At 59.1% G+C, this 8,728-nt stretch overlaps 4 protein-coding genes across 4 annotated transcripts; 2 read left to right on the top strand and 2 right to left on the bottom strand.

Annotated features, from left to right (window-relative positions):
- The first annotated feature begins 37 nt into the window (after window positions 1-37).
- Window positions 38-2,512, top strand: K437DRAFT_274978 (translation initiation factor eIF4e). The gene is made up of 2 exons (XM_013386866.1): window positions 38-1,107; window positions 1,184-2,512. The coding sequence occupies exons 1-2, from the start codon at window positions 317-319 to the stop codon at window positions 2,406-2,408; spliced, it is 2,016 nt and encodes a 671-aa protein (XP_013242320.1). The 5' UTR covers window positions 38-316; the 3' UTR covers window positions 2,409-2,512.
- K437DRAFT_291148 (signal recognition particle, SRP19 subunit) lies at window positions 2,443-3,916 on the bottom strand. Its single transcript, XM_013386865.1, has 2 exons — window positions 3,712-3,916; window positions 2,443-3,597 (listed from the first exon to the last, which is right to left on the bottom strand). The coding sequence occupies exons 1-2, from the start codon at window positions 3,763-3,765 to the stop codon at window positions 2,608-2,610; spliced, it is 1,044 nt and encodes a 347-aa protein (XP_013242319.1). The 5' UTR covers window positions 3,766-3,916; the 3' UTR covers window positions 2,443-2,607.
- Window positions 3,917-4,154: 238 nt separating this feature from the next.
- Window positions 4,155-7,154, top strand: K437DRAFT_257600 (uncharacterized protein). The gene is made up of 2 exons (XM_013386864.1): window positions 4,155-5,953; window positions 6,044-7,154. The coding sequence occupies exons 1-2, from the start codon at window positions 4,220-4,222 to the stop codon at window positions 7,097-7,099; spliced, it is 2,790 nt and encodes a 929-aa protein (XP_013242318.1). The 5' UTR covers window positions 4,155-4,219; the 3' UTR covers window positions 7,100-7,154.
- Window positions 7,155-7,157: 3 nt separating this feature from the next.
- On the bottom strand, window positions 7,158-7,676 carry K437DRAFT_225767 (uncharacterized protein; the record flags this gene model as incomplete). Its single annotated transcript, XM_013386863.1, has 2 exons — window positions 7,158-7,538; window positions 7,617-7,676. Coding segments are annotated over 2 exons (441 nt in total), but the record flags the coding sequence as incomplete, so codon positions are not given.
- Window positions 7,677-8,728: the final 1,052 nt, after the last annotated feature.

The following is an 8,728-nucleotide window of genomic DNA, read 5'->3' as shown; positions in this document are numbered from 1 at the left end:
CCTTGCGCAGAGAAATATTCCCCCTCTTCTAGCCCTCTGCCCTTGCCATCCCCTAGTGCTGCTCTCGAGGTCTACAAGACTGGCGCCAAGGAAGCACTGCCTGCAAGTCGTAGAGACGTTTGCCGATATCCAGGACGTAGGTCTAATTGTACGTCCCGCACGCCTTCATCTGCCGCACATCCCAGCTTCCAAACCCAGAGTCTCGAGCCAGCTCTCCCGGTGTTTCACCAGCTGTGTACAGACTGTTGTAGCATCCAGTCAACGCGAGAACGTACAGACGTCAGTAAAATACGCTTCGACTGTCATTGATATCAGAATGTCGTATCAAGGGGAAGCTACGGGGACTGTGCCCTCTGGCATCAGTCGAGAGGACACCACCGCCAAACAAGGACAACCAGCTGGATCCCCTGCTGCGCGCAGCTCCTCAACTTCCAAGCGTGCTCCTACTCTGTCCGACATTGCATCCAAGTACAATATTGCTCAGACGAACGCAGATCCCGCAGACAAGTCGGCCGGCGATGGCGAAGCGGCAGGCGCATTGAGCCCCAGCCAAGGAGGAACGGGCTTGCGCGGTAGGCTCGGCCTCGCCGGGAGACTCATTCCCGGTGAGACGGCACCTGCCTTAGATGCAGCGACTGGTTCGACCAAGGTAGGAGATGAGGCGCCGAGCTCACCCAAGAAGGCCGAAGGATCCACCCCTTTTCCTTCGCTTGACGGGATTCGAGAGAGACTGAGCAGGAAAGGCTTGACGCACAGCAAGAGCAAGAGTCAGATGGACGCCCCGGGCGCAAAGACTGCAACCACTGAGCCAAAAGAGAATGATTCGGCAGCTGCGGAGAATTCGGCGGCTAACAGTGATGGTGCCAACACACCTGCAGCGAGCAGAACGCCAGAAGCAGGAGAGCCCAAGGCAACGAGTTCGACCCCCGCTGCAGAGAACACCGCCTTGGCGGCCAGCGCTTCTGTTCCCGTCCTTGCTCCCGCCAAACCGCCTGGACCTCCGCCAGTCAAGCCGAATGTTTCTTCAGGCTCGACCCCTTCTCTGTCCTCACGCACGCCGGTCATCGGCCCCGATGGTAAGACGGTGCACCCGCTGCAGCACAAGTGGTGAGTGTGCGATATGATGACTGGACCGCTACCCACATCTCTTGCTGATTTTTTTGCCTCCTATACATTGATACAGGACTCTGTACTTTGACTCCAAGTCCTGGAACCCATCCAATGCTGCGTCGACGAGCCAGCAGTCAACGCCGGCGAATACTCCGCAACTAGGCGGAAGCAGCCCTTCGGCAAATCTCCCGTACCCAACCAACCTAGCTGCATCCTCACCGGCAGCAGGTGCCTCTCAGCATGTGCCGCCATCGCCTATATCACCTACAACGCCAGCTCCAGGTGCACAAGCGCCTAGCACGTGGGAAGCGGCACTGCGGATGCTCGGTGCATACAATGATGTAGAGTCGTTCTTCGCCACGTTCTCCACGCTGCGCCGGCCATCGCAGCTGGAAAAGTCGTCCAACTACCACTTGTTCAAGGACGGCATCAAACCGATGTGGGAAGATCGGCGCAACGCCAAAGGCGGCAAGTGGACGCTGACACTCAAGGCGACGAACAACCCGGCGCTGCTGGACAGGAGCTGGATGTGGCTCGTGCTAGCGCTCATCGGCGAGGAGCTCGATCCACACGACATGATCACCGGTGCAGTGGTCAGTGTGCGGGCAAAGGGTGACAGGCTTTCCATCTGGACGCGCTCGAAGGATGACGTGAACAAGCTCAACGACCTCGCACGACGCTTCGTCAGCATCCTCGACCTCGAAAAAGAACCAGGCGTTGGTCTCGAGTTCAGCTACAACACGGGCCAATCCCTGCCGCAACCAAACGGATTCTGGACATTCTACAATCTTCCCACGCAGCACCCGCACTCGTACCAGGGCCAGCCAGGCCATACTGCTGGCCCGTACCCAGGTACGCCGAGCGGCCGGCAGCATGCGCTCGGCGGGTTCGGGCCTGGCTCACCGGCACAGCAGCCGCGTGGCAGCAACGCGGGCGTCTTCAGCCCGCCTTCTGGGCCTGGCGCACCGGGCCGAAGCGTATTTGGCGCTGGCACGCCCATGGGCGGCGCAGGCAGCGGCGCGCTTTCGGGTCAAGGCACGAGCATGCTGAGACGCGCCGGGTCGGACAACCCTTTCGCCAGGAACCCAAAGATCGTTGCGCCATCTGATGGTGGCGATGGTGCCCACAGCGGGCCTGGCGCCGCGATGATGGGCACGTCACCCAGCAAATCCGGCACGGGCGGAGCCATGGGCCGCTCGGGCACGCAAAGCGGATTGGCTCCACCTGGTGCTGATGCTGGCCCGAGACCCGTACTGGGCAGCGCTAGTCCGATTAAGCGAGGGGGCGCGCTACCGTGAGGTATGATGTATACAACGATTCCGCAACAGGCCTGACACTTGTCATGACGAATGTAGTATATCACACACCGGATAGCCGCAGCCTTTCAAATAGCCAGGAACTGGCATCCAGTTGCACGCTTCTGTCATTGGACCGAGGGGAGGATCGGTGAATCGCTACATTGTCCGACTGCTTTACTGCTCATTGCTGAGCAGACCCTCAACGACCGATACGGACGACTTTTTTCCTCTGCCTTCTACTCAAACCGGGCATGGGCTTTTCATCCTTCTTTTGCACCTCCTTGGCCTCTTCGTCCTCATCGTCATCACCGCCCATGAAGCCGCCGAGCATGGAAGCAATCGGATTCATACCTTCCAAGCCAGGCGGCATGCCGCCGCCCATCGCGCCCGCAAGGTCCATGTTGAGGATGCCCTGCTCGATGGCCGGAGAGTGCGGCGGCAGCCGGTCCTCGAGAGGCGGGAAGCGGATCTGCTGCAGTCGAGCTTTGATGGGATTCACAGCCGGTGGTGCAATCTTACGCGATCGACGAGAAGGCGAGGCTGCCGTCGTGCCGTCTGTGGCTTTCTTGCTGGGTTGGGCGGCGGTGCCTGCGCTGGTCTTCTTACCGGCCGGCGCAACGGAGGCTGCGGCTGATGCAGTTGCTTTTGCTTCTCGTCGCATGCGCAGCTTCTCCGCTTTCACTTTCAGATCAGGCAGCGGAGGCGGAGGGCCGCCTGCCCATGGCTGCACGATCTCTGCGATTGCCTCGATAAGTTGTTTCTTCGTCTTAATGGTTGGGTGCAGGGACAGCCAGTCTTCGTTGAACAGCTTCGCCTTGACTCGGCCTGGATTCTCCCAATCTTTGGGATGCGTCTTGCGGACCTCGTGCACAGCGGAGATGTTGAGGCGGCTGAGCGCTTTGGCGATGTGCAGGCTCTGTGGGAACAGGCTGCTCTTGGTGTACGAAACCCGGCGGCACCCCTTGCCAAAAGGTCGCTTGGCGTCGAGATAGATCGGGTAGATGGCGATCCACTCCTTGTGTTCAGCATTCAGGTCATCTATTGCCCCTGTCGCTTTGGATCCCGAAGCGCCCATTCCTCCACCAGGCACACCAGCGTCGCCAGCGCCCAACTGCCCCATCATCTGCTGCAACGCTGCCATCTGGTCCGGTCCACCGCGAGCTTGAGGTGGTGGCTCCGGGAGAGCGAACTGCGAAAGAGCAGAGCGGGGCATGCGCATCCATGTGGGTTAGCATCAGCGACATCGGACTAGCTCGAATCTTCTCGCAGCAAGGATCTCCACGAGGCAGGGCCGACTACCCACATCGGTGTCATCGTCAAAGTCTGCGACCGACGCGGAGGCTACGTTAGGCGGCATCGTCGCTTCTGTTCTTGATACAGAAAGTGGTCTTTTCGGGGCACAGAGCCCACTTTACCAAATCTCAGCAATAAGGTTGCTTTGGAATGCAGGTTGCAGGTGGTAGCCACTCAAGTGCTCAACAAGAGAGTAGCGGGTGTGTCTGTATTCGAGAAAGGGAACCAGCTCAACAGAGAAGGATGTGGTTGGTGGCGCTCTCACAGGCAGTTGTCTTGTCCGTAGGTAGACTCCACTAGACTCATGTGGGCGGGTCCTTCTGAAATAGGGTTGCAGTCCTCAGCCTTCAGTCTAACCCCCCGCCTTTTGGTGGAAGTGAGAACAACAAACATCAAAGCAGACATAGCACTTGACATAATCGGTCAGTGTTCTGGGCAATCTGCATCTATGTCCTCGTCTGTGCGGTTCGGATAAAGGCAGTTTCGCTTGGAACATCGGTGTCCGCTTGCGTTTCACCATGGAGCAACGCAGAAAATCGCAGAATCCGGGACACAGCGGCGGCGCCGGTGGGTCGTCTGGTATTCCCCGCGCTACGTCGGCCCTACCCCGTCTCTCAGCTTCGACGGCGTTACGAATACCGTCCGGTGGTATTGCTGGGGCGGATCACCTGCGCAATGGAACGCGCAGTGCTATGCCGGAGAGAAGGACGTATGCGTCCGGCTTACCAGCTCCGGGCGCAGCACCTCGATCATTCGTATCAGGTACAGCCGGTAACAGCAATTGCACCACCGCCGGGGGTGTTGACATGATCGGGTCGCAAGCAGGCCAGAAGCGGCGAGCTTCGCAAAGCTACATCGCGCCACCCAGCTCCAGAAGGCCAGCGTCTGCACAAGGCGTACGAGCCGATGAAGCGGATGCACAGAGCGATGTATTTGAGCAACCTCTACACGATGACGGTGCTCCTCCCTCGGCCAAACGCCTGTTCAGACCCTCCTCGCGCCTTTCGAACGCGTCGTCCATCGGTGATGCCGCTGCCATTCCCAGCTTGGCAGCCAAGGCTCAGCAGGCCTCCACTGCAGCGCGCGAGTCTCTCACCTCGATAGCCGACATTAGCGCCGTGCGGCACGATTATCAGGTGCGCCTAGTGCACGTCGAGTCGCGCAATGGAGAATTGGAGCGCGAGATCATCGAGAAGACACGGCAGATCGAACGATTTCAACGCGAACGACTCGAAATGCTGCAGGAATGGGAATCTTTGCAGATGCAAAAGCGCACACGGGAGGAGGAGCACATGACCGAGATTGAAGGACTTCGGAAAGAGCTCAAAGAGTACAGAGAAATGCTTGGCGTTTCGGAGGCGGACTTGGAGCAAAAGACTACGGAACTCGATCAATACAAGCAAAGCACGAGACAAGAGATAACGCGGTTAGAGATGGAGTTGATCGCGGCGCGGACAGCGCGGGACGCGTCCGATGCCGAACGGCAGCGCTTCCAAAAGCAACTGGAGGATGTCACATCAGAAGTCAAAGAGCTGCGAGATATCGCGGGTAAACGGGACCCTACCATGACCATGGGTCGCAGAGCGGACCAAGATGGAGGACAAGAAGCGCTGCGGCAAGAGCTGCATCGCCAAGTCACGCATCTCAAGAAGCTCGAGGCGTCTCAAGTATCATTGACCAGCGAGAACATGCGGCTCAAAAGCCAGCTCGAGTCAATTGAGTTGGTGCGAGAGGAGAAGCGCGGGCTCGAAAGCAAGATCCGCCAGCTCGAGATGCGCAACATGGAGTTGCTCGGCTTGGAAGAGGACGCAAGAAAAGCAAAGGAAGAGGTAGAAAAGTGGGAAGCATGCTTGCACGGCCTAAACAACCCCGCTGTAGGTGCAAGGCAAGGGGCAGATGCAGACGGGGACATCCGGGCTGCGCTTCGGATTGCAGAGGCGACGAGCGACGCGGCGGCGAATGCATTTGTCGCACCAGCGCGCCCTACGCCTTTCAACCGGTACACTCTGCCTTCGTACCTCACTACGCTGGAATCCTCACTTTTCGCCTCGCTGTCGAAGCTCCGCGGCCTGCTGGAGCTGCTGCAGCGTGCCAGCGCGGACAAGAAGCGGCTCGAAGAGGAGGTCGAGGCGGGCGAGAAGCGGAACCTCGAGACGGAAATGAAGTGGAGCAAGAGCAGGGTCGCTGCCGAGCGTGCGGAACTGGCGGAGCAGCGCGCAAAGGACGAGACGGATCGCTACAAAGCTCTGCTTGTGAGTTGCCACAGCTGCCCCTTCCTCAGAGATATCTTTGTCGTTGCTTGTCGCGAACTCATTCCTATCTTCTTCCCTTTCATGTTCCAGGACTCATTTCAAATGGAGCAAAAGATCAAGAAAAGCTCTTTCGACGAAGCGAATCTGCAGCGCATTGATGTGCTCGAAGCGCAGCTGGGAGAGTATCGAGTGGTGAACGCGCGTCTAGAGGAGGAGATCAAGCAAGCGCAGCAGCAGGCCTCGGCGTTCGAGCAACAACTACGAGGCGCGCCTAGCCAGCTACAAGCGGCACAAGCACAGCAAACACTCGCTGAGGCCGAGGCGCATTCAGCTGCGAGCGCTGAAGCCACCTCGACAATCGCCGCGCTGGAGAAGGAGCTACAATCTCTCGGCGAGGAGAACGAGAAGCTGTGGGCGCGAATCGGGCGCGGCGAGTTTGATCAGAGCAAGTTCCAGGTCCTGACCCTGGCAAACAACCCGTTGGACCAGGCGCGCAACTTACGCGCGCAGAGGCTGAACGCGCTCAAAGAGGAGAACGAGGCGCTGCTCGCCAAGATCGATGAACTTTCCGCCGCGCTCGCCGCCGCCGCTGCGAACGGCGCTGCGCAGTTGCCATCCCTCCCAGTATCATCATCGTCTGCTGCTACAGGCGCCGGGGCTGGGGCCGAGCTGGTACCGCGAGCGGTGGTGGAGAGTCTCAAAATGGAGCTCGAGTCGGCCCAGAAGCAGTTCGCGGATAAGGACAAGATGTTCCTGCGCCTTCGGCAGGTGTACGCCTTCAAAGCAGCCGAGTTCCGGGATGTGGTGACGTCCTTATTCGGCTGGAAGCTCAAGTTCATGGAGAGCGGCAAGGTCAAGTTGACGTCTGCGTTCAGCCGGAGCGCGAGCGCGGCAAGTACGACGACACTCGTGTTCCAGAGCGGCGAGGGCGACGCGGGAAGCATGCGCCTGATGGGCGAGGCGACCAAGGAGGGGCTTGCAGACGTGCAGGGCTTGCGAGACAAGTGGCTCGGGCAGGGCGCGACATTGCAGAGCATACCGTGCTTCCTCGCCGAGCTCAACCAGCAGCTGTTCGAGAGCTGCACACGCGTGGCGCGCGTATACGGCTACCTGGACGAGGGGCAGGAGAAGCATCCTGAGAACTAGTAAGAGCGGGGCATTGTTCATCTTTATCATTGCGCGTGTATCTTTATCAAGCCTACTTTCAGCTATGCAGGCCGTAGTGTGCAAGCCAGAGGCCGTGGAAGACGACACCGCCGAACGCGACGAAATTGAGGAGGTTGCTGATGCCGTGGAGGATGGAAAACTGCTTATTGAGGTCCTTCATCTCGTCGCTTGCGGTGACGTTGTCGTAGCTTTTTCCCTCTGTGCGCTCGAGGCGGTGGCGGCGGTACATGACGTCGGTCGTCCTGGGGCCGACATAGAGCCAGTTGGCGGCGTGCGCGAGCGTGCTGGTCAGCAGCGTGAATGCCTGGTAGACGACCGGGTGCGCGAGGTCCGACGCGTGCGAGCGCACATACGGGTTTGCGAGTGTGTACGTCGCCAGCAGCACCGCGCTCAGACCCGTGGTCAGCGGAAAATAGACCTGTCGAACATGCACAGGGAGAGAGGGATGGGTCAGTGGGAGGCGCAAGAAGAGGCGGCAGCAGGCAACCAGGCCCACCCTGAAGAGGTGATTCTGCAGATTGCCGAACGTCTGTCGCGGGAGATTCTTGTAAGCAATGGGCCTGTGTGTGCATCCGCCGTTACGCAAAGAGAGAGGATTCGGACGTCAGCTGCAACCTTCAGTATCGACCCGCATCGATATTGCGCTTTACAGTGAAGCTTGTCAGCTGCGCACAAGCTCACCCGCCAATGAAGCCATGCCAGGCCTGCGTGCCGAGCAAGAGGCCGAATGCAAGCACGTGCCCCGAGGGAACCGTCGGCGTCAGGAGCGTCTTGAACAACTCGAGACCGACGGCGGCAGGACGCGGGGGTGCTGCCATCTTTGCGTTGGGTCGATTGCGCAATGTGCGCGTATGAAATACTAAGTTGGCAGGGTGTTTCTGTGGTATGGTCACGGTCAAAAGCGACAGCTGGTGGCATGAATATGAATGGATGGTACGTACTGTTGATCAAACAAGCAGACCACAACCAAACACGTCCTCAGCAGTTCTCGCTCGTCCATCCGCCATCCAGCGGTCCCGAATCGCCCCTCTGCTTCACACGCACACACCCCCTTGTATTTTGTAATAGAGAGAGAGATACTACAAATGGTGCACTTCTGGAAGCATCTCGATCGCTTTCAAGCCCGGGGGAGGAAGCTGGTTGGTGACCCCAAGCCCACTCTATCGACAGCTGGCCCATTTGCAAGGCGTGTGAGAGTAAGAAAGGCCGTGGTGACGACATGACGCACAGCAGCAGCGCCGTGAACTCCGGGCGGGAAGCATATGAGCACACCACTCTTTTTGTACATGGCTTCTTCTTCCGGGACCCCTCTAGTTGGCTTTACATGCTCATTCGTCTGCTACTGCGCTCACCAATCAACCAGGACACGAGGTGAATGGCAATGTGTACAGGAGAGGGCGGTGTGTCCTCGCCCCCCCCCCTTGGCAGCTCGGACCAGAGCCAGCCCAGTGGTGCGCTTGCTGGCTGGCGTGGCGGGATCGGATCGGATCGCACGTGCATATCTGCTCCGGCCAACTTTGAGATCCGCTGTATCGTGGCAGCATGGAGCGCGTCACCAGCACACGCCAGCTACCAGTCCCATCACGTCGCTGACGCGGCAGAAGCAGC

This window comes from Tilletiaria anomala (genome assembly GCF_000711695.1).
Source record: "Tilletiaria anomala UBC 951 chromosome Unknown K437scaffold_63, whole genome shotgun sequence".
NCBI classification, from domain to species: Eukaryota; Fungi; Basidiomycota; class Exobasidiomycetes; order Georgefischeriales; family Tilletiariaceae; genus Tilletiaria; species Tilletiaria anomala.
This window is presented reverse-complemented; position numbering and strand designations above follow the sequence as displayed.